This window comes from Ictidomys tridecemlineatus, chromosome 3, assembly GCF_052094955.1.
Source record: "Ictidomys tridecemlineatus isolate mIctTri1 chromosome 3, mIctTri1.hap1, whole genome shotgun sequence".
Classification (NCBI taxonomy): domain Eukaryota; kingdom Metazoa; phylum Chordata; class Mammalia; order Rodentia; family Sciuridae; genus Ictidomys; species Ictidomys tridecemlineatus.
This window is the reverse complement of record NC_135479.1, coordinates 19,348,920-19,371,653: the sequence shown is the minus strand read 5'-3', so window position 1 is coordinate 19,371,653 and position 22,734 is coordinate 19,348,920. Positions and strand designations below refer to the sequence as shown.

Here is a 22,734-nt window from a genome sequence, read left to right as displayed (position 1 = left end):
TCAACCACGGAGCCACATATCCAGCCCTGTTTTGTATTGTATTTAGAGACAGGGTCTCACTGAGTTGCTTAGAGCCTCACTTTTGCTGAGGCTGGCTTTGAACTCATGATCCTCCTGCCTCAGCCTCCAAAGCCCCTAGGATTACCAGGTGTGTGCCAACATACCCAGCTGCAAACTAAATTTCTTGCCGTTAAATCCTGCTATAATAAATATCTCTGTAGTTGTGCACGGTGGTGGACACCTGTAATCCCAGCGCTTGGAAGGCTGAAACAGGAATCCTGATTATGAGTTGAAAGCCAGCCTTAACAATGATAAGGTGCTAAGCAACTCAGTGAGATCCTGTCTCTAAATAAAATACAAAATAAGGCTGGAGATGTGGCTCAGCAGGCGAGTGCCCCTGAGTTCAATCCCCGGCACTTTAAATAAATAAATAAATAAATACTTTTATAACAGAAAATTCTAGAGTCAAGTAGGTAGAGCCAATAGTATGTATTTTAAGAACTGTCAAAAAATTCAAATTCTGGTGCATAAAAATAATACAGAGCCAAGTGGACTATAAGTTTGAGGCTAGCCTGGGCAACTTAGACTCAGTTTCAAGATTGAAAAGGTAGGTGCAGAGCACTAGGGATGTAGCTCAATGGTAGTACATCCCTGGTTTAATCCCAAGTACCACCCAAAAAGGGGGGGCATCTAATTTGGTCAGTACTTTTAAATATGATTTGTCTCACTTTTGTTTAAAGTATACACATATATGACATATTTATGTTTTTTTCAAACATGTGTAAATGTATAACAAAAAGCCCTGGAAGGGCTTATCAAAATGCTCCATCCTTTTTCCTCTTCTTATGATGGTGCCTCCTCTTTTTCAGATTTGTATTGCTGGGCTGAGGGTGTAGCTCAGTGGTAGAGTGCTTGCCTAACATGCGTGAGCCCTGGCTTCAATCCCCAGTTCTGAAAAAAAAAAAAAAAAAAAAAGATTCATATTGCTTGTCAGGAGCCTGGATGTTCTGCCTGCCTTGTTTTTGTGAGCTTTGGTTCTTTTTGTTTTTGCATAGTCTTCAAACTTAGAGTAAAGCCTTGGTTCCAATAGCAGCCCTTCCCTTTGGTTCTTCCCTCTCCTCTGGCATTTATAATTCTAGCTCATGATTCAAAAAGCTTTACCAAGTAAGAATAACACCAGAGGCTGCTTTTAGGATTCTACATTCAATTGATTACTTTCATCCTTTAGTGAAATTTGCGTTGCCTGAAGAAGGACCACTTGGAGATGAACAGGAAGAGATTGTTATGGAGGAGGATGAAGAGGAAGAACTCAAAGATGAAGTTCAGAGTCAGTCCTCTGCTTCCTCAGAGGATTATATCATCATCCTACCTGAGTGTTTTGATACCAGCCGCCCCCTAGGGGACTCCATGTATAGCTCTGCACTCTCACAGCCAGGCCTGGATCGAGGGGCTGAAGGCGAGCCTGGGGTTGAGGCTGGACAGGAACCAGCAGAGGCTGGGGAGAGACTTCCTGAAGAGAAGAACCAGCCACAGGAACACAGCATCAATGACATCCTCACAACCTCACAGACTCTGGAAACAGTTCCCCTAATTCCAGAGGTGGTGGGCCTCCCACCACCACTGCCCAGGTACCATTCACACCCACCTCAGCTGGGGTGTTCTTCAGAGGTGAAATAGTGGGAAGAGAGAACTTAATCTCAAAATATTTTTTTTCATCTGTTTGGGAATAGACTATTTCCTGTAGTGAATTCTGAATTTGGATGAATAAAAATCATATTTTCTAGTATTTGTGGATTTTGGATTTAAAGAAATACTTGTTTTAAACATCAACCTTAGATATCTAAATATAGCCTGTCTACTTATTTTTTGATTATTGAGAAACAGTTTTTAAACACAAACATCCCTGGATTTTCCTTGTTCTGTTGATTCATGAGTAAAGGCAGCAAAAACTTATTTATATATTAATCCAAAGCATAATTAGGAAGCTAAATCCATTATGGAAAAAATACACTACAAAACCAGAAAGAAATTATTTAAATTTCTACTAGATCTGAATTATTGCTTGTTCCTAATAGTATAAAATGTTGGAGCCTTGAGTATAATTTACCATTTTCCCAAGAAGCTAGACATTTCCCTTTGTTTATATCACTTAAAGTAATGGGGAAGTAACCAGACTGAAGCCAATCTTTCTAACTTGATCGTGGTTCAGCAGAAAAGCCAGGAATAGAATGTAGCCCTTGTGACAGAATTGCTAAGTTCTCTGGATCAAAAATATAAAGCCACTATGAAGAATTTGGCATTGCTGTGCTGTGTTTACTTTTCTCCACCATTACCATAGATGGTTTGATTTTGTTTTGTTTTGCATGAATAGATGTTTTTAACTTACTTGGAATATTGTGTCTTTCTGAAAGGAGCCCTCCTTGTGTACAGCATGGTTCCCCAGGAGTGGATTTACCAGTTATCATACCAGAAGTTTCTTCAGTCCCTGACCAGATCAGAGGAGGTAATGAATAGCTTGAACGTCATCTCTTTTTCTTTGTTCCTTTCTAATGGAAACCAGGTATAAATAGGCTCTCCATCTTCATAATTCTTGGCAGTTTTTAGAAACTTGCCTTTTCCTTCTTTCTTCATTCTTCCCTCATACTTTCTTATTTCTATTCTCTAGCTAAATATTTATTAAATGAGACCTCCTAGAGGTAGGTATTGTGCTATAATGGACAGGCACATATAGTATAAAATGTTGGAGCTTTGAGTACAATTTACCATTTTCCCCGGAAGCTAGACATTTCCCTTTGTTTACAAAAAATTTTTAAAAAAGAAAGAAAGAAAGACTTCAAACACTGTGAACAGATTGCCACCTGCCTCTATAATGGCCGTGATGTGACTTAGGATACACTAGGTACTTATGGATGCTGCATCTAAGCAACAGCTCTTTTGCTTTTAGAGCCCAGAGGCTCATCAGGTTAGTATAGGTTTCCAGCTCTAGTTCTACCTTTCCTGATGGAGCCCTTGTGGCAGTTCAGTTAATGCCTATGGGTCTGTTTCTTTATCTATAAAATCAGGATTTTAAAACTGGATGCAATGGCATAGCATTGATGTGGGAGGATCTCTTGAGCTCATAAGTTTAAGATCTACCTGGGTGCTGAGTGTATTGGTGCACACCATAATCCCAATGATTTGGGAGGCTGAGGCAGGAGGATCACAAGTTCAAGGCCAACCTTAGCAACTTAGTGAAGCCCAAAACAATTTAGCAAGACCCTGTCTCAAAATAAAAACTGAAAAGGGCTGGGGATGTGGCCCAGTGGTTAAGCACCCCTGGGTTCAATTTCTAGAATCTAAAATATTAAATAAATAAATAACTGAACTATCTGGGCAGTAGAGCGAGACATACCATCTCCCCCCACTTCCACCCCCGCAAAATCAGGACAGTATCACAGTGAACGTGTGATTAGGCTCTCAGCATCACTTCTCACTCTTCCCCAAAAAGTCAAGCGTAAAAACATTTGAGAACTAATGTATCAATGTGATAGGATTGTAGGCTTAATTTTTTGGATCAATCAACAGTCATTTTACATTTCTAGATAGTTTCTCTGTATTACTTCCCTAAACAGAACTTCCCAAACATTAAAAAAAAGAGAGAGAAATACATGGGGCTGGAGTTGTGGCTCAGCAGTAGAGCTCTCACCTAGCACACGTGAGGCCCTGGGTTTGAGCCTCACCACCACATAAAAATAAGTAAATAAAATAAAGGCATTGTGTCCATCTACACCTAAAAAATAAATTTAAAAAAGAAACAAAGAAAGAAAGACTTCAAACACTGTGAACAGATTGCCACCTGCCTCTATGATAGCCATGATGTGACTAGGTACTTATGGATGCTGCATCTAACCAACAGATCTTTTGCTTTTAGAGCCCAGAGGCTCATCAGGACTTGTAAACAGCAGACAGAAGAGCTATGACCACTCAAGGTAACGACCTTGTGCAGTCTCTTCTTCAGAAGCAGGTGGATATCCTAGTATTGCTTCTGCTTCAAAGAGCCTCTCAGAGCATGTGTCCATTTTCAGAGAGCAGAAAAAAAGAGCATTTTTTCTTGTTCCGATTTCACCTAAGGCTTGTGAGCAACACTGGACAGAGGGCTAAAACTGATATTTAAGTGTTTTTGTATTCCAGACAAAAAGGGAGTGCCCTAAAGTTTACCTCACTCTTAGTGCCAGAGAAAGCAGGAAGGTCAAGCCCAGTGCACATCTTAGTAATTTTTTCATAGACTCACTTGCCTCTCTGAGGTGAGCTGTCAGTCAGTACCCCAGTGTGCCCATGACCACATTAATAATCAACTAGGACTGAAAGCTGTCATGATAACCAGAGTGGTATGATTCCTGCAGTGCCCATACAATGTACCAGTAGAGCTGGGCCCTACATCAAACCAAGATAGCTAGAAAACTGATTAAAAAAAATCATCACATTGTCTTTTTACGTCTGATTTTTTTTTTTCCTTAAGGAAATTTTTTTTTCAGGGATTAGCACCCAGATTATTTTATAAGAAGTCATGGTTTCTTGTATTTGGGGAGATAATTTGGTTTTCCTCTGTAGGTACCACCATGGGAGCAGCATTGCTGGAGGACTGGTGAAAGGGGCTTTGTCTGTTGCTGCCTCTGCATACAAGGCCCTATTTTCTACACCACCAGTCACTGCACAGGTTAGTGTATGTTTTATTTTCCTGAACCTCAACTCACAAATCACCATTGAAAACAATGGCATTTGTCTGGATTGGCCAGTAAACTAACATTGTGGAAAGAGCATAGGCTTTAGATTGAGAGAGGAGCTAGTCCAAGTGTTGGCACTTTGGGATAAATAAGACACTGGTTCTTGCCCAAAGGTAATGGGAAACAAGAGAGGTGAACACATTTACAGTACAGGGTAAGATACTATGCTGATATAATCAAACAGATGAAACATTTCAGCCTCACTAGTAGATAATACCTGAATTGAGTCCTAAAGGATAAAGCAAATGTTTGTCAGGGAAGAGTGATAGAGTATTATGGGGCTGGGGTTGTGGTTCAGCGGTAGAGTGCTTGCCTAGTACTGGGTTCGATCCTCAGCACCACATAAAAATAAATACATAAAATAAAGTTATAAAAAATAAAAAGAGTGATAGAGTATTATAAGCCAGGCATGATGGTGCACACCTATTATCCCAGCTACTCAGGAGGCTGATGCAAGAGGGTCACAAGTTCAAGTCAAGCCTGGGCAACTCAGCAAGACTTTCATCTCTTTAAAACAAAAAGAGTGTTGTAGACAAAGGGAATAGCTAGTAATAAAAAAGACTTGGAGGGGCTGGGGATGTGGCTCAAGCGGTAGCGCGCTCGCCTAGCATGCGTGCGGCCCGGGTTCGATCCTCAGCAGCACCACATACCAACAAAGATGTTGTGTCCGCCAAGAACTAAGAAAAAATAAATAAATGTTAAAATTCTCTCTCTCTCTCTCTCTCTCTGTCCCCCTCTCTCTCTCACTCTCTCTTAAAAAAAAAAAAAAAAAAGACTTGGAAATAGAGGGTGCTTCTGGTCTGAAAAGAATAAGAAAAGACCAACTGTAGGTTAAGGGGTTAGATTTTATTTTAATACTAATGAAGAACCATACAATGTTTCTAAGGAAGTGATTAACAGGAACATATTTGTTCTTAGTGTGATCACTCTGCTATAATCTGGAGGCTTGGATAGAGCCAGTAAAGAAATCCATATGAAAACCCACATATATAGCTAGAAAGGAAGATTCAAAGAAATAATTTAAAATATAAATCTCAGAACTTGGAGACCATAATTAAGTGACTAAAAAGAAGTCAAGGATAGGGCTGGGGATGTGGCTCAGGCAGTAGCGCGCTCGCCTGACATGCGTGCGGCCCGGGTTCGATCATCAGCACCACATACCAACAAAGATGTTGTGTCTGCCGAGAACTAGACAATAAAACTGAAAATTCTCTCTCTCTCCTCTCTCACTCTCTCTTTAAAAAAAAAAAAAAAAAGAAGTCAAGGATAAATCCCAAATCTATGTTACACAGTTCATAGTAGCATGCATTATGAGCGGCTATGCAGGCAGGATATATTTGAGTAAGAGGAGAATAGGAATTCGGTTTTGGATAGGGTTGTTTGAGGCATAGCCTAGTAAAAGTAAAGATAACCAGAGTACAGTGAATACATACATCTGGATCACAGGGGAGAGGTTTGGCTTGGTGACAAAAGTTTGAGAGCCTTTTTGCATACAGGTTATAGTAAGAGCCATGTGGATGGATGAGATTATCCAGGAAGAATGGGGAAGGCAAAAAGGAGCCTTAACATCAGGGAAAGGAAAATCCTGCAAAGAAGACAAAACTAGGAAGAAAATGAAGAATTATCTACTAGAATTTAGGAAGTTTTAATGAGAGGGATGTATTCAGCAGTGTTAGCTTCTGCTGAGAGGTGTGAATTGGTAATGAGGAATTTTGAGAGTTCAAGTATACCTCACTTTCCAATAGACTACAAAGAGAGAAAGAGAGCAGAAGTCTTGGGCATGGTTGGTATGCCTATAATCCCAGCTATGGGAGGCTAAGGCAGGAGGATCATAAATTCAAGACCAGCTTCAGCAACTTAACAAGACCCTGTCTCAAAATTTTAAAAAGCACTGTGAATGTAGCTTCGTGGTAAAGTACCCCTGGGTTCAAGCCTTAGTGCTGAGAAGAAAAAAGGGGGCAAATATCAGAAGGAGACATTTGTAAAGATGAGTGAGACTTGAAGTGTGCAAGCCAGTAATGAAAGGGGTTAACAATAAAGATGATAGAACAATTAATGGAGAAAAATTTCCGAGGTGGTAAGAGGTAAAGAGATACAAAGCAACATCCATGTGGAAGGATTAAACCTGGAAAGAAGGATTGATAACCTATTCCGAAATAAGAGGAAGAAGGGAACATTGGAATTAGGTATAGAGAAAATTGCCAGAGACTGCTCAACATGTTTACATACTTTCTCAACAAGCCTGCAAAATAGAGGTATGGTGTATCTGCATTTTATAAATTTAGGATTGACACTCACCCCAATTGGTGAGTTAATGGTAGAGTGAGGGTTGGGGCCTAAGCTTGTCTGCCTCCAAAGTCAAGTCATCTTTCTGCTCTACAGTTTCCCCCTCCCCAATCTGTGAAGTAGAGATAATAACAGACCAACCATTTATGGAAGTAATTTTGACCACAGAAGGGCTTAGCTTAAAGAAGGGAGTAGTGAATGTTAGCTTCCTCATAACTTGGACCACTTTATTTTGAAGGAAAAAGTAAAAAATACTATAGGATATAATTTCCCAAGCAGTTTTTGTCTACCTCCTCTGCATATCCGACACAATTTCTCATGCCATCTTCCTGTAACAGTCTCTTTCCTTGCTTATATTTGCCCCATCGTCACAATGATCTTCATGTTCATAGTGCCCCTAAGCCTTGTTTTCTACTTTTACCTCATCTGGTCAAAGAATGCTTCTTTCTGAAAGTCCTCTCTGAAGCCATCTCCTAGTTCTCTTTTTAAAATGTAGCCTTTATTTTTTGATGGATCTTTATTTTACTATATATGGTGCTGAGAATCGAACCCAGTGCCTCACATATGGTAGGCAAATGCTCTACCACTGAGTCACAACCCCAGGGCGCCGGGCGCCCGCCCCTCACCCCATACCTCTTCTCCTAGTTCTAAGGATAGTTCATCATCTCCCAGCTTTTTCTTTGGGTACTGACAGACCGAATTTGAAGCATATTTCCTCAGCTCAGAAGACCCATTAATGTCAGGTAGACAGGAATATCGTACCCTTGCATCTAGTTTCTTTGCATTTTGAATAAATCTGGAAAGTCTAGTATGGCAAGATAATAAAAATTTGCAGGATAAACAAATTATACAGAAAATGTTGTCTACTTTTTTTTTTGTCTGCACAGCCAATAGTTTCTGAAGATCAGACAGCAGCTCTGATGGCCCATCTCTTTGAAATGGGATTCTGTGACAGGCAGCTGAACCTAAGGCTGTTGAAGAAACACAATTACAACATCCTGCAGGTTGTGACAGAACTCCTTCAGGTCAACAACAATGACTGGTACAGCCACCGATATTGAGGAGTGACCTTGTATTAAATAACTGCCTGCTGCTCAGAGATGATCTTTATTCTTTCATTGGGGTGTGGGGTAGAAGCCCTTGCTTGTTTTTTAAACTGATGAGTCTATATGGAGATCATCATTGAATTGTCAAGACAATACCCATTACAATATATTTTGGAACAAATCAAAGACCAGAACTTAAATTTTCACTTTAGGAATTGGATGAATAGGAGGAAGCTGTTTTTCAATTGATTTGGATAAAATTCCCTTCTCCATTTCAGTGCATCGAAGAGTGTAATTTGAACTTCCTGTAGAACCTTTTTTTTTTTTGTTCCCTACTTGTATTGAAGTTAAATATTTTTGTTCAGTTGATGTGGATGTTTTTCATGGGGATATCTGTTGTCAGTTTTTTGAACTGGAAGTTGTTTTCAAGACTTATGATTTCTGTAACCAATTCCTCCTACCCTCAGTAACTTTCAATGTAGCATTGAAAGAGGATACAAGAACATGATAGAAGTATTGCTGCTCTTCCTTTTTCAAAGAAAAAAATTATTTCCCTGCAAGAGTTCTTAGTAAATGACACTGTTGCTTTCTGAGGACCATATTGGTGCACATGAATATCCACCTTGCAGGAATCTCATGAAAGGAGGGAAGAGTGTGCTAAGTTAACTCACCAGCACCTAGTGAGCAGTGTCTATTGTAGTAATTTTGCATATATTTTTCTTTTATTTAAGGAGAAAAATAGTAGTGTGAAATATTTTGCTAGTCTTATAGGGAAGGAAAATACCCCCTCTATTACTTAAAGGGAAAAGTCACTTTAACAGTTACCTTTTTTCTTCATGTCAGGGCAGATCTTATTTTACAGTAGAGTAAGGGAAGTGGAAACAGGTGAAAGGCAAGCTCCTATATTAATCTAAGTTCAGGATTGGAGGAGTGAATGTGGTGGGGGGCAAATAGGATATGCTACTGACTTCTTGAATATTTGAAATCCTTTCAAAGGTTATCTAGCCCTAGAGAGTCTAGAACAGGAAGTTGTGGTTGGTGTTTTTCAAAACCTGGATGGGGCAAACTCACTGATTTAACTCCAGGTTAAGTGAGAGATTGCTCCCAGGGACCCAGGTACTCATTTGTTTGTAGAAGGGAATCTTGGGGACAGTTGGTGAAGGAAGACGCTAAATTATATTCATGAAAATTACTTCCTGAAAAGGAAGAATCTGAACCCCCAACCCTAAGGGGTAAGGATAATAAAATAGTATTTAATCTGATTGGCATTTATAATGAATGGCAATTTTAATTAGTCATAATGATGTTTATTTGCAGTATAACTCTTGAATGCTACTAAACAAGCCAGAATTCAGACTACAAGCCAACCAGGCTGTTCATTATTTAAAATGTTTTGATCTTGGCTTCTAGAGCGATCGAGCTGCGGGTGTCTGTAATTGGATTGATTGGGGCAGGACCTGCCTGGACATTCTGGGTCCTGCAATAGGGGTCCAGAAGGGCCCGTGGGTCGGACAGTCCGGCCGGTTGTTCTTGTGCACAGCCACTTAAAGAATGGTGAAATAAATGTTCATTTAAACTCCTGTATGTATCTGCTGGTCCTTACGGAAGCAGCGCCGGTACCCTCCCGTGACCTTTAAACATCGGAGAGCTTCCCTTCTTTTCGTGGAGAGGGCGGGGTCCTGGAGCAGGGAGGGGCCGGAGGGGAGGGGCGGAGCTTCCCGATGCTTCAAGTCGAAGCTTGGGGCGAGGGCTCAGTTCCCTCACTTTCAATTCCGAAAGCTGCCGTTTCTGTCGCTGCCGTCGTCCCTGGGTAAGGCATTCTCGGGACTCTCCTCTGCTTTCCTCTTTTGGAGACGAGGGCCTTTTGTATCTCCTGCTCGCCCTACGTACTAAACTCGACTAAAGCTGTCTAGTAAAATTTGAAGCTCTCCCTCAATGAAATCCGACCTTTTCCGTCCACGCCCACCAGCCGGCCCTTGGCAGAGCCCCGATCCGGTTGGGAAACAGCTTGGCCTTGGAGGCAAGGACCCCTTCTCTCCCCAACTTCCGAAGTTCCCCCACGACTCCGCTGAAGGGCTAGTTGCCTGCGCTGGAGGCTCTTCTCCCCAAGGGCACATTCCAGAAGATTCACCTTCTTGCAACTGAAAAGGAATCCCGGATCCCATACCTAAACCAGGTGAGGCTTATTTTAGTCCAGAAAGATCCGAGTGGCTCAACTTACCCACCTCATTCTGGTACCACTCTTGGGGGTCTTTTTTTTTGGGGGGGGGGTCCAGATTTAGTCTTGCTCTCTCCTAATAAAGGGCAGTCCCTGACATGACTAAGGGATTCCCCGGGCTTTCTTCCTACCCCATCTCAAAAGTAGTGAGGAAGACACTTTTGCTCACACCTGGGATATTTTTAGACAGGTTCTTACCTACACCTGTGACCTGTAGCTTCCTTTCTCCTTTGTTTAAAGAGCAGCTGCCTTCCTATTAAGCCAGCAACGCCCAGGAGGCAGCCTTCCTCAAACCTCAGCCTTTCTGTCAGGGTGCTCTTAGAGACATTTTTTAAGAGTAATTGGGGAAGATGAAGGGACCTTCCAGATTGCTCCCCTCCCTGCCCTGAGCTTTATCCAGTTGCCTTCCTTTAAAATGACAGCTCAGCAACTTTCGAAGAAAAAAAGAACTGTACCATTCTCTTGTGGAAGTTCCTTAAAGTGAAATAACTTCTGCTTTTCTTTGGTTTTCTTTTTTTGTAGGCAGATTGATTTCTCTTAACAATAATTAAAGGAATTGAAAGGCATTTAAAGTTCCAATCTGAGAGCCCCATATAACTCTTCAAGTCTATCTTCCTTAGGTTTTAGCTTGCTTAGATTATGGTAGGGCTCATGCCAATTTTTTTTGTTTGGTGGGGGGGGGGCGGTACTGGAGATTGAACCTAGGGGAGCTTAACCCTAAACCACATCTCCAGCCCTTTTGTTTTAAGACAGCTTCTCACTAAATTGCTGATGCTGGCCTTGAACTTGCTATCCTCCTGCTTCACCCTCTCCAGTTGATGGGATTACAGGTGTGCACCCCAATGCTTGGCTCTTTGCTAATCTTGATAACTTAAAACCAGAATTATGGGGCTGGGGATGCTCAGTGGTAGAGTGCTTGCCTAGTATGCATGAGGTACTGGGTTCCATCCTCACCACCACATAAAAATAAAGATATTGGGCTGGGATTATGGCTCAGTGGTTGAGCACTCGATTCTCAGCACCACATTAAAAAAAAATAAAGGCAATTTGTTGTATCCATCTACAAAAAAGAGTCTCTCTCTCTCTCTCTCTCTCTCTCTCTCTCTCTCTCTCTCTCTCTCTCTAAAAAATAAAGATATTGTGTCCAGCTAAAACTAAAAAAAAAAATTTTTTTAAAGAAGTTTAATATTGAACTTTGTTCTTTTTTCACTAGTGAACCGTTCCCCTTGAACAATGGGTGATATGTTCTCCCAGCTGGGCTGTCAGAAAGATGAAATCAAGTCAATACTGCCCCCCAACTCGGCCATTGGTGATACAGCTCCCAGCTATTCCAGCTTTGGAAGCAGCAAATCTTTTTGTTCCTGTGTGCCTGCTAGTGCCAAATTTGTGCCCTGCCCTACCTGCCAAGGCAGTGGGAAAATCCCCCAAGGTAAGTTGACCAAATCTCTGGAAATAGCCTGGAATCCAGGAAGTGCTTTTGGCTAGCCAGAGTTTGAGGCAGCCCTTTTGAGTCTCCTTGAATGGTTGAATAGTGCTCTCAACTTAGTCAGTATTAACCCATTTAGCCTTGGACTCCCTGCAGAGAACCCCCCCCTTCCTATATTAGATGTATTTTTCTGCCACTCTGCTCCCCAAGCATCACTCTGTGTCTTAGGATTCAGGAAGTTAACAAATGACCTCTCCAAAGAAGGTAAGCCTTTCTGATTCACTAGTGACTTTCAGAGAGTCTTCTTACCTATTAGAAATCTTACTTACCTTCTGGTTCAAAGCTGAGCTAGCTACTTCAGTAGCACAATCCAAGGCTTCCAGTCCTGCTCTGAGGCTGAGGCTGCATGCCTCTGATACTGCTGTATAGAGTGGAGGAAGGATGCTTTTAGGAGGCTGGTCCAGGAAACATTTGTCATGATACATCTTGGTCCTCCCTCTCATCATCTTTCTACAGAGCTGGAGGAGCAGCTGGTGGCCCTCATCCCCTATGGGGACCAGAGGCTGAAGCCCAGACACACGTAAGCACTCTTTTTCCTCCATCTCCACAGGTCATCACCCCAGGGGGCTGCTTTACCCATTAGAGTCACCATTGTGATCCCTCCATTTTTCCCATTGGTTCTTCCCCAGGTAGTCTGAGCTTAACCTGCCTCCTTGTTTCCAAAGAATTTCCTGGTTTAAGAATGATAGGGGGTTGGGGGACTGAGGTTGTGGCTCAGAGGTAGAATGTTCGCTGGCCTAGCGAGCGAGGTTCGATCCTCAGCACCACATAAAAATAAACAAAACAAAGGTATTAAAAAAAGAATGATAAGTGTTGGGGTTGGTGTTGTAGTTCAGGGGTAGAGTGCTTACCTAGCATGTGTGAGGCACTGGGTTTGATTCTCAGCACTGCATATATACAAATAAATAAAATAAAGGTCCATCAACAACTAAACATGTATATATAAAATGGTAAGTGTCAGGTCTGGGATTATTCAGTGGTAGAACATTGCTTAGCATTTGTGAAGCCATAAATTCAATTCCCAGCACCATCCCCCCAAAAATTTAAAGAATGATAATTGTTGTATATATGCTAATTACCCTGTTATATGCAATATATCTTATATTGAAGCATTACATTGTACCCATAAATATGTACAATTATTTGTCAATCAGAAAATTCACAGACTAGGGCTGTGTCTCAATGGTAAAACACTTGCCTACCATGTAGGAGGCCCTAGGTTTTTTTGGGGTTTTTGTTTGTTTTTTTAAGAGAGAGGGAGAAAGAGAATTTTAATATTTTTTGGCGGACACAACATCTTTGTATGTGGGCTGAGGATCGAACCCGGGCCGCACACATGCCAGGCGAGCATGCTGCCGCTTGAGCCACATCCCCAGCCTAGGTTTGATCCTCAGCTCTGCAAAAAAAAAAAAAAAAAAAAATTAGGGGGTTCTGGGGATTGAACCCAAGGTCTTGTGCATGCAAGGCAAGCACTCTACCAACTGAGCTATATCCCCAGCCCATGCAAAACTATTTTTTAAAAATAAAAACAGGGGCTAGGGTTGTGGTTCAGCGGTGGAGCGCTTGCTTAGCATGTGCAAGGCCTGGGTTCAATCCTCAGCACCATATAAAAATAAATAAAATGGGGGTATTTTGTCCAACTACACCAAAAATAAAAATAAAACCAAACTGAGCACAATAGAGCATGCCTGTAATCCCAGTGATTTTGGAAGCTGGGGCAAGGAGGATTACAAGTTCAAAGCCAGAAACTTAGCAAAACTTTGTCTCAAAAAGGTCTAAGCTGGGCACGGTGCACACCTATAATCCCAGTAGTTTGGGAGGCTGAAGTAGGAGGATCTAGAGTTCAAAGCCAGCCTCAGCAATGCGCTAAGCTTGAGCAAGGCGCTAAGCAACTCAGTGAGACCCTGTCTCTAAATAAAATACAAAATAGGGCTGGGGATGCCTCAGTGGTTGAGTGTCCCTGAGTTCAATACCTGGTACCCCCCCAAAAAAAAAAAGAAAAAAAGGTCTAGGGATATAACTCTGTGGTACAGTGCCCTGGGTTCAATCCACAAAACCTAAAGAATAAATAAAACATACACAAAATGATTCAGTGGTAGAACACTTGTCTAACAGGTGTGAGGCCCTTGAGTTCAATCCCCAGTGCATCAAAAATAGGAATAAAACTCTTCCCCCACTCACCCACACACAAAAAAATGAGCATAGCAAATATTGTCTGAGGCCACTTCCTACCTTTCCTGGAGTATCACTGCTTCTAGAGGCATGGTCCTCTCTCCAAAACAGAAAGGATCTGCAAATCCTCCTGGGAGGGAGGGGACGGACCTGGCTGCAATTGGTTTGCAAATTGATTTGGGAAGTTGTTTTTCTTAGGAGCTTCTCTTGCCCTGGCAGTCTTTAGACCTGCTTTTTTTCTTCAAATTAGAGATAGAAAACCAGCTGCTGCTTATTCTGGCACAATTCAAAACCTCAGAAGTAGCCCTGGATTTTTTTTTTTTTTTTTTGGGGGGGGGGCATGTCTGTGACCCTGTTTGTGAGATCAGGGTCCATTTGTTATGAATCCCTGCAACCTCCTCCCAAAATCCTCAGCTTGAGCTGGAGACCCTCCATACAGCCTTCCCACTACTACATCAGAATTAGAAACTAGCAATGCCCCTATCTCTATTATTTATTTTTAATTTTGTAGTTGTAGATGGACAGCATACCTTTACCTTTGTTTCATTTTTATGTGTGCTGAAGATGGAACCCAGTGGCCAGCCCAACTGTCTCTAATTATCTGTTTTGAATTAGATGGATGGTTTCCTGTTTCTGAATATTGTTTAACTAAATATACAAATCAGAACTCTCAAAAAATTAATGTGGACTTAGTTCTTCTAGTGATACTTACTAGCATTCATTGAGCTTTTTCTACATGCCAGGACCTGTGATTAGTATTTTTCCATGTATTATATCAAAGCAAATTCTATTACGTAGGTACAATTATCTCCATTTTACAAAGAAAGTGGGAATTTGGGAGGGTAGGTGTGCTGCTTGACGTTATGAGGTCAACGGGAACAGGAAGGTGGGAATGGAAGCCAAGCTACCTTCCTCCTAGTGCTGTGCTCCTTACTACCCATGCTGAACCACATCTGGACAGCTAAATGAGCAGTCATGGAGGTGATATGTGTGGAGAGCCTTGTATCTGGAGAGGAGTGTGAGAACCCCAGGTTTCCTTGGTGTTCACACTCCTCCATCCTGTGTGCTGCTTTCCCACAGGAAGCTCTCTGTGTTCCTGGCAGTGTTCATCTGCCTGATGACTTCCTCCTCTATCATCTTTTTCCTGTTTCCCCGGTCCATCGGTGTGCAGCCTGCAGGCCTCAACTCCTCCACCGTGGCCTTTGATGAGTCTGACATCCACCTCAACATGACGGTGTGTGTGTAGTAGGTGCCCTGGCTCTGCCCTCTGTACTTCCCTAAAGCCTTTGTCCAATTTAGGTGTGGATAGCCAAGGATCTCGTGGCACCCAGAGGAGAGAAGTAGGGAATAGCATGAGCTATCTGATAACAAGTTGTATAGAACTGGAACTCTCCACAATCAGGGATCAGAATCCAGGTCAGATTAATAAATCATAGTGTGGAGTAGAGTTGTCAGTGCCTGAAACTCTGGATGGACGGACAGAATGGAAAGAAGCCATATAAAATGGGACTGGATCCTAAGCCAGTGTGGTTTTTGTTCATTTGTTTTGAAATGTGGGTCTCACACTGTTGCCAAGGATGGTCCAAACTCTTGGACTCAAATGTTGGGTCCTCCTACTCAATGTTGGGACCCAGCCTCCTGAGTAGATGAGACTACAGGCATGTGCTGCCACACCTAGCTCAATGTAGCTTCTTTTTTTTTTTTTAATGTTTTTATTTCTTATCTTGAGTGGGGTCTTGCTAAGTTATTGAGATGGTCTCAAACTTGTAATCCTCCTGCCTCAGCCTCGTCTGTCACTGGGATTATAGACATGTGCCCTCTCACCTGGCTCAGAGCAACTTCTTAAAGGTGACTCCTCACCATTAAGAGCCCATTGGTGTGCTCGCTTCGGCAGCACATATACTAAAATTGAAACGATTAGCATGGCCCCTGCACACAAATGACCTGCAGGTTAGTTCGTGAAGCATTCCATATTTTGTGCAGTTCATAAAGACCATCTGACAATGGTAGGGTTTGAAGAAGTTACTTGTTCCGTATTGTGGTGATACCACAAGCCATGCTGTCTGGTCCTCCTACTCAATGTTGGGACCCAAGTAGCCAACCATCAACACAGCATTCTGTTCACGTTACTATTAATAAATTACTGAAAATAATCCTTGTGTCTGTACCTAAAAACTTTTTTCCATTTGTCCGATTCTGCTTCTGACTTAAGCAGTGAACTTTATATCAGATTTCCTATAACAGAATCCTCCTGATACATGTTTTAAAAAAAGCCCATTGGAAGCTGGGCATGGTGGTTTACACCTGTAATCCCAGTAGCTCAGGAGGCTGAGGCAGGAGGATCACAAGTTCAAGGCTAGCCTCAGCAACTAAGTAAGGCTCTAAGCAACTTAGTGAAGTACTGTCTCAAAAAGAGCTGGGGATGTGGCTCAGTGGTTAAGCTCCTCTAGGTTCAGTCTCCAGTATTAAAAAAAAAAAAAAAATTGGAGGAGCTCTTGGTACTGATTCTCTGTACCTAAGATCTGTCATGGTTGGTTGGGAATCTGGCCCAAGAGCCAGACTTCTGAAACTATTTGGCTTCTCCCTTTCGAAGATGAGCCACTCTTACCCTCCCTTTCCTTGTCTTTATCCCCAGAGTATCTTGAATATCTCCAATACCAACTACTACCCCATCACTGTGACCCAGCTGACCATCGAGGTTCTGCACCTGTCCCTTGTGGTAGGACAAGTTTCCAACAGTCTCTTCCTACACATCGGCCCTTTGGCCAGTGAACAGGTGACTTCCCTGATCCCAGCCAGCCTTGCCTGCAGATATTCAGATGTGTGTGGTGTTGGGAAGGAGGCAGCCTAAGGTGAGGCTAACCTTGTGCCCATTTGGTTAACAGGTGTTTTATGCAGTAGCCAGCAGAATACAGGATGAAAACACATAGTGAGTACCTCTTGACCCTCTTTTCCCATAGTCCCTTGCCTGACTTGGAAACCCATATAATACCCACTGGGTTTCCTCATTGCTTAGCAAACTCTTCAGCCTCTTAAGTCCTGTCCCCTTGTAGCTGGGACTTAAGCATACAAGGACTTAGGGTCCTTAGCTTCTGCCTATAGGGCCCAGATTGGAATAAAAAACAGGCTGGAATTTGGTTAATCTTTTCTAATTTTTTTAATATTTATTTCTTTAATTTTTAGGTGGACACAGTATCTTTATTTCACATTTATGTGGTGCTGAGAACTGAACCCAGTGCCTCACACACACTAGGCAAGCTCACTACCACTTGAGCCACATCCCCAGCCCCTGGTTAATTTTTTCAATATGTGATCTTGGGGATCTGAATCACTGAGTAAAAGGAGTCTTTTGTTTTCTGCTAAGGGCAAAGGCCAGCATGTACCTGGGCTAAGCACTGGGGGCTTGGAGTGATATTGCAATCAGGGCCATGAGGCCCTTCAGGACCTGCAGGTCTCCAAGTTTTCTGAGAGGCTGTTCAGTATGAAACGTGACCCCATGCTCTCTTTCTCTCTCTCAGCAAAATCTGTACCTGGCTGAAAATCAAAGTCCACCATGTACTTTTGCACATCCAGTAAGTAGGGCTTGGAGCTCTGGTGTCTCCTGTCCCACTTTTGACTTTATTCTCACTCAGCTTTATTTCCTATGGGGAGAGAGAGTCGTTGCAGCTGACCCTGTGAATATTTGTGTCTGGAGAATAGCAAGTCCACACCTTTCTCTGGGTCTCACCTTGCTTATAAGTTATTGGTGTGGCAGTCCCAGGGTTGTCTGGAAGTTGCTGGAACACAGGTGGGGCAGCTGTTCCTGGTGCCTTGGAACAGCAGGGAACAGAAGGAAGGAGGAGGGAGGTTGAGGGAGCCAATCTTCCCCGGACAGCAAAACAGGGTCAGACCTGTCCTTTTCCTCCCAGACATAACAAGGCCTGCTTCCTCTCCAGGGGCACCTTGACCTGGTCCCACTTGAGCCATTCAGAGCAGCTGGTCTTTGACAGCTATGAATATGTGGACTGCCGGGGAAACATGTCAGTGCCACACCTGCTGATCCCTCACCCACCGTGACCCGTCTATCATCCCTGTACCCTGGGCACCTGCAAACCTGGTCCACAACTCCACAGTGCCCCAAGAAGGACTGCAGTGACTTCCAAAGGAAGAGCCTCACTTTTCATCCCTTCCCACACCCTCAGCACAGGGAGCTTTGTGTGACGTTAATTTCATACGCACATATACCCTCTGATTTCTAAAGTTCTTTTAGAGCATCAGCTTCTGCCTTGGTCTGCCTTAGAAAGTCTGACTTCCCTGGGGCATTCCTTGGAGTCCATTGACTGGTACCTGTTCTTTTTGTGCTGAGCATGTTGATTGCACAGCTCTACTGCAACACGTCCTCCACCTGTCTGAACATGGGAAAAGCTGTAGTTTTATCTGGCTTTTAAAACATTGACCCTTTTTAGGTTCTCCACCCAGTGATAAGAAAGTGTTTTGGGGACATCCAATGCTATCTACAAGGCCCTCAGATGTTCCCCTGTGCCTCTCTGCTTTGCTCATATGACAAAATGATAGTGGTAGCCTCTTCTCTCTGGTAACTTGTCCTCCACCCATCTAACAGAGTGGCAAGCCCTTTAACCCCCTGTTAGTGGGTTAGTGACCATCCCTGGTTTCTAGGAAGAAAAAGCTGCCTGCATCAAAAGCTTTTCCTTTAGACAGAACAGTTGTACTTTTATTTCATGGCAGGAGTTAAAGTAAAAGGAGAGGGGAAGGAGGCACCTGGCAACCCCCTGAGTCTACACAAGAAAGAAGTTATGGCCAGAATCATTTTCAAATGTGTTTATCAAAGTTTCTAAGCCCACAAGCCAGAGTCGATGTGAGTGGACCCAGGCAGTTCAAACTGGGCCCAGCTTCTGTCTTGTGAAAGCCTGCAGGGGATGAAGCTCTCAGTGTCTAGACAAAACTTCTGGGCTCTGTTCCACTTCCTTCTCTGCCCCAGATCCCACCCTCTGCTCCGAACAGCCCCTGCTCTCCAGGCTTTGACACAAGGAGCCCATTCACGAGGACCAGGCTACCCTCCCTTTCCTGTTGGTCAGGTAATTCCCAGATTCCCATAGGGCTTCAAGTGGAGGCGATTTTTGTAGTTGAGCAAAGCAGAAATGATATCTGTTCTCTAAATAAGGTTAGGCCTTTACATGTGGAGTGACAAAGCTAGGCAATGGATGAAAGCTGAATTTGGAGTAAGGTAAATGGAGGGGACTGTGGTAAAAGAACTAGCAGACTAGCTGGGACTGTGAGGGGGAGGAAGGAATCTGCTGGCTCTAAGCTCACACCTGGATAGTTGGGATCAAGCTGGTGCCAACAAGAGTGCAGAAGTCCAAGGAGTCCAACCTGAAGCTTCTGTATATAGGTCACCAAATGTAAAAGATTTATATTGTACTCAATAAACAACATTCAACTGTGTGTGTGTGTTAAAGTCTCCTGAGAGTAGGAGGGAGCTGGCAGACACTAGTCTTATCATAAACTATTTCTTAATGTTCCAGTGAGCATCAAGGCTGCTGAGAACATATCCTGCTTTGCTGGCTTCTGAGAGATTATTCACAGGAGCTCATTCTCTCCCTCTAATTGTGTAATCTCTAAGCTCTCTCCCAACTTTAGCTTCCTATTCTGTATCTTTCCATCCATCCCAAACCCCCCCCCCCACTGCTCCCCTCAGGAAACATCCCTGGGTTACACTAAGATCAGGCTTGGCTTCTTCAGTCTGACCCAGAGTGGATGCTGAATGGACTACAGTGAAATGACCTGAGTGGGTGTAGTAGTGCACTCCTACAATCCCAGCAACTTGGGAGGCTGAGGCAGGAGGATCATAATTTCAAGGCCAGTCTCAGCAACTTAACAAGACCCTGTCTCAAAATTTAAATAGAAAAGGGGTAGGGATATAGCTCAGTGGTAAACTACTGGGTTCAATTCCTAACATGTGCATACACACACGCACATACACACCCCTCTGGTTTCTCAGCCCCAGAATGTGACTGAGGTGACAGACAGCCTTTCTCATAATGGAAGTTGCTGGAACACAGGTGGGGCAGCTGTTCCTGGTGCCTTGGAACAGCAGGGAACAGAAGGAAGGAGGAGGGAGGTTGAGGGAGCCAATCTTCCCCGGACAGCAAAACAGGGTCAGACCTGTCCTTTTCCTCCCAGACATAACAAGGCCTGCTTCCTCTCCAGGGGCACCTTGACCTGGTCCCACCTGAGCCATTCAGAGCAGCTGGTCTTTGACAGCTATGAATATGTGGACTGCCGGGGAAACATGTCAGTGCCACACCTGTTGATCCCTCACCCACCGTGACCCGACTGCCGTCCCTGTACCCTGGGCACCTGTAAACCTGGTCCACATCTCCCACAACTCCACAGTGCCCCAAGAAGGACTGCAGTGACTTCCAAAGGAAGAGCCTCACTTTTCATCCCTTCCCATACCCTCAGCACAGGGAGCTTTGTGTGATGTTAATTTCATACACACACACACACACACACAACCACCCTCTGATTTCTAAAGTTCTTTCAGGGACCAGCATCAGATCCTGCCCTTTGTCTATCTCAGGGAAGTCTGACTTGACATTGTCTCATAAGACTATGTCAGACTTGCTTCTTTCTGAAGCCTGACACTGGGGGGTCCCCCAGCCCTGGCCTCTTCCACTGGGGCTGATGAGGGAGGAATGCCTGGGGCTTTTGGAGCCTCCTGGTTTTCTCTGATAGATGTAAAGGGCTGAAACCCAGAATGGGACAGGCCTGAGAATTTCAGTAGGAAACCCCCACTCTCTTCCTTCCCAGGGTCAGGTGTCCCCTGCCTGGGAAAACCAAAGCCTCTCTTCTGAGTTCTTCCCTTCACCATCAGTCATTCAACAGCTGAGTGCCCACTGTGGGCCAAACACTGCACAAGGCTTAGATAGATGTCCCTGCCTGCCACCTCTGCTGCTGCCCCAGGCCTGGTATGGCATTACATAGCCCTGTCTTCTTTTTGATTCCATCCTTAGGCATGGGCTTGCGGGAGGAGCAGTAGCTCCAATGATGAGCATAAACTGGAAGCCCCAATGGACTTACCACTGGGTAATAAAGGTCAGTAGGAGGTGGAGACTTGGGCCCAAGATCTCCCAATGGCTTTGTTTCAAGAGGCAAGGAGAGGCCTTCCTCTCACTTCCATCCTCTCCATTCCCCTCATCCCAATCTCAGAAAACTGACCACTCTCTTGGCTCTGAGAAAGATCACATTTTACTCCTAGCTAGTCTTGCAGAGTGGATGGCTTTTAAGGGGTAATAAGAAGGTATGATTGCTTATCTGGTTTTTGGCGGTGAACAGTGGAATCTTGAATCTGTGCCTGGATTACCACTGCTGGATATAATTAATTGACTGAGAAAAGGGAGACACAGGAAACAAAACAAGTTAGCAATTCCTGGGTATGCTGGCTTCAGGACACTGTGTTAAGCACCTCAAGGTTAGAGGAATCAAAGTGAAAGGCAGCAGCCTGGTCCATATCCTAAACCTCCTCATCCTTTGTGCCTATCTCAGAGACCATTCCAAAGCTTGCACCTTTTTATGCTCATTAAGAGTTACCATTCTGGGGCTGGAGTTGTGGCTCAGTGGTAGAGCACTTGCCTGGCATGTGTGAGGCACTGGATTCGATTCTTAGCACCACATAAAAATAAACAAATAAAATAAAAGCATTGTGTCCATCTACAACTATAAATTTTTTAAAGAGTTACCATTCTAGGGCTGGGGTTGTGGCTCATTGGTAGGGCACTCGCCTAGCACGCACAAGGCACTAGGATCAATTCTCAGCACCATATAAAAAAAATAAAAATAAAGGTATTGCATCCAACTACAACTAATAATACTAATAATAATAATTCTTTTTTAAAAAAAGAGTTACTATTCTAGCTGGGCGCTGTGGCACAAGCCTGTAATCCCAACAGATGGGGAGCCTTGAGGCAGGAGGATCATGAGTTCAAAGCCAGCCTCAGCAAACTTGAGGCACTAAAGTAACTCAGAGAGACCCTGTCTCTAAATAAAAATACAAAATAGGGCTGGGAATATGGCTCAGTGGTCAAGTACTGAGTTCAATCCCAGTACCAGAAAAAAAAAAATTACCAATCTTATAGTGATTATAAGTGACTATGTCACTGATTTAAAGAAAAAAATATTGTTACCATCCTAGATTTGATGGCCTACATTGAGCCAGACTCAGATGAGTGCTTTTGATGCTATCCCCTTTAATTACCACATACAGTCCTCTTGACTACTCTAGAGAAAGTGGTATTTATGTATGAGGCTCAGAGCTCACATCATGCTACAAAGGAGTGGTGATCCTGAGACTCAGCCTCTGATTTAGGTCTTGCTTTCCTCCTCTTCCAGTTGCCTCTATCTCTTTAGCCAGCTTTAAAACAGCCCCTTCTCAGGTGTGGTGGCACATGCCTATAATCTCAGTGGCTTGGGAGGCTGAGACAGGAGGTTCGTAAATTCAAGGCCAGCCTTAGCAACTCAGCAAGGTCCTAACCAATTTTGCAAGACCTTGCCTCTGAATGAAATATAAAAAGGGCTGGGGATGTGGCTCAGTAAAGTGCCCCTACATTCAAAGAAAAACAAAAAAACAGATTCTTGGAAGTTTAGGCTCACTCCTATAATTCCAACACCTTGGGAGGCTAAGACAGGGAGATCACAAATTCAAGACAAGCCTCAGCAACCCAGTGAGGCCCTAAGCAATTTAGTGAGATCATTTCTCAAAAAAAA

General features: G+C 43.4%; 2 protein-coding genes and 1 pseudogene across 8 annotated transcripts in view; all 3 read left to right on the top strand.

The window, feature by feature from the left end:
- The window catches only part of Nbr1 (NBR1 autophagy cargo receptor), a 29,281-nt gene extending 19,606 nt beyond the window's left edge, over positions 1-9,675 (top strand). For 5 of the 6 annotated variants that reach the window (XM_013357038.4, XM_021724261.3, XM_040268739.2 and 2 more), the window contains 5 exons: positions 1,229-1,628; positions 2,412-2,503; positions 3,911-3,968; positions 4,591-4,696; positions 7,937-9,675. In XM_013357038.4, coding sequence (XP_013212492.1) covers positions 1,229-1,628; positions 2,412-2,503; positions 3,911-3,968; positions 4,591-4,696; positions 7,937-8,110 — 830 coding nt within the window. In that variant the 3' untranslated portion in view covers positions 8,111-9,675. Of the gene's footprint in view, positions 1-1,228; positions 1,629-2,411; positions 2,504-2,944; positions 3,782-3,910; positions 3,969-4,590; positions 4,697-7,936 lie in introns of those variants that run through there. The other variant, XM_021724262.3, reaches the window with a different exon arrangement.
- Positions 9,676-9,774: 99 nt separating this feature from the next.
- On the top strand, positions 9,775-19,413 carry Tmem106a (transmembrane protein 106A). Of its 2 annotated transcripts, XM_078041056.1 has the most exons (9): positions 9,775-9,905; positions 10,065-10,271; positions 11,527-11,742; positions 12,256-12,319; positions 15,052-15,205; positions 16,607-16,747; positions 16,857-16,900; positions 17,490-17,543; positions 17,907-19,413. In XM_078041056.1, exons 3-9 carry the CDS (start codon positions 11,547-11,549, stop codon positions 18,025-18,027), a joined length of 774 nt encoding a protein of 257 aa, XP_077897182.1. In that variant the 5' UTR covers positions 9,775-9,905; positions 10,065-10,271; positions 11,527-11,546; the 3' UTR covers positions 18,028-19,413. The 2 variants fall into 2 exon arrangements, with proteins under 2 accessions (XP_077897182.1, XP_077897181.1); XM_078041055.1 differs by having other exon boundaries at positions 9,794-10,271.
- Positions 15,850-15,949, top strand: LOC120884600 (U6 spliceosomal RNA; annotated as a pseudogene).
- Positions 19,414-22,734: the final 3,321 nt, after the last annotated feature.